At 57.5% G+C, this 1542-nt stretch overlaps 1 protein-coding gene across 1 annotated transcript; it reads left to right on the top strand.

Moving 5' to 3' along the window:
- Positions 1-128: 128 nt before the first annotated feature.
- On the top strand, positions 129-1536 carry FBXL15 (F-box and leucine rich repeat protein 15; the record flags this gene model as incomplete). Its single annotated transcript, XM_010167869.2, has 2 exons — positions 129-374; positions 1123-1536. Coding segments are annotated over exons 1-2 (597 nt in total), but the record flags the coding sequence as incomplete, so codon positions are not given.
- Between the last annotated feature and the right edge of the window lie 6 nt (positions 1537-1542).

Below are 1542 nucleotides of genomic sequence, written 5' to 3'. Positions count from 1 at the left end.
GTCCCAGGCTGGGGAGGAGGTGACGCAGGTGCGTGCCCCGCTGACAGCTAGCCAAGGGCTCTTACCTGTGGGCTGGCACTGGAAGACGTCACTGAGTCTCTCTTTCTGGCTGTTCCTTCTAGAGGCGCTCAGCAGTAGGTGGTGAGGTGATACAGCCTGGCTTTCACTGTAGCCTGGCTCCCTGGCACCTGATGATGAGTTTGACCCCCTCCAGGGGATGCCTCCTGGACCTGCCCTGGGAAGACATCTTGGTTCCACATATTCTCTGTCATCTGCCATTGCGGCAGCTCCTGAGCCTGCAGAGGGTCAGCAAGTCGTTCCAGTCTCTCATCCAGCTGTATCTGGCCAACATGCGCTGCTTTGACTCAAGCCAGGTATTGGATGGCTCTGAGGCTGGGGGAGACACAGATGACCTTCTGCTCTGGAGCTAACATCGGAGCATCTGACTATGTGGGGAGAAGAAACTCCTGGCAAGAAGGCTGGTTTCTGCTCAGGAGCTCGGGTTAAAGGCTTGGGTGTCAGACTGGACAGATGGGCTCAGGGAGGAGAGGTGGTGATTCAGGGCCCAGCAATGCCACTGGCTTTAGCAAGAGGCCTTGGGAGGAGTGAGCCTGGAAGCTCCACCCAGGCTATTATGGGGCACTGGCTGGCAGAAACACAAGCCAGCTCCGGAGTGGCACAGCCTGTAGATCCTCATGGAGGTTGTGCAATAGGGTGGGTCTGACGGGAGATAACTCAGCCTGGTCTTCATGGAAAACTTTTGCCAGCCCTGGGAGACACTGCCTGGGACTTGGAAAGACAGGAGTAGCTGCTGTTTTGTGAGGACACAAAGTGATCTAGCAAAGAGTTTTTGTAGAGCTGAGGTGTGGAGCTTATCCTGAGTATATAAATGCAGGGGTGATGATGGGGATGGAGAAGCTAGAGCATCTTCTAGCTTGTGGCAGTAGCCTTCGGATAAGGGGAGGAAAGCCTGACGGCAGGGTTTGCCCTGTGATGAGGTGAGGGGGTGACTTTGGTCACCACTGTCACAGTGGAAGAGAGGAGGGGAGAGAGTATTTGGTGAGGATCAGGCTGATCTGAAACTCTGGGGTCTGCCTCATTCTTCCTGGGTTCCCCACGCAGATCGGACCTGCCATCCCTCGAGCTGCTTTCGTTAATCTGCTGAAGGACAACGAAGTACTGCAGCAGCTGGCACTCCAGAACTGCTCCGAGTGGCTGACAGACAGGGAGTTGCTCCCGGTCATTGGGCAGAACCACCACCTGCACCAGATCCAGCTGAAGGGCTGTGCCCGCCCCAGCCGCCACGCGCTGGTGGCCATCTCACTGAGCTGCCCCAACCTGCGCCGGCTCTCCCTGGCTCACTGCGAGTGGGTGGACAGCCTGTCCCTGCGCAGCCTGGCTGACCACTGCAAGGCATTGGAGGCTGTGGACCTGACGGCCTGTCGCCAGCTGAAGGACGAGGCCATCTGCTATCTGGTACAGAAGTGCAGCAGGCTCAAGTCTCTGTCACTGGCTGTCAATGCCAACGTGGGGGACGTGGCG

Source organism: Antrostomus carolinensis, unplaced genomic scaffold, assembly GCF_000700745.2.
Source record: "Antrostomus carolinensis isolate BGI_N321 unplaced genomic scaffold, ASM70074v2 scaffold44965, whole genome shotgun sequence".
NCBI classification, from domain to species: Eukaryota; Metazoa; Chordata; class Aves; order Caprimulgiformes; family Caprimulgidae; genus Antrostomus; species Antrostomus carolinensis.
This window is presented reverse-complemented; position numbering and strand designations above follow the sequence as displayed.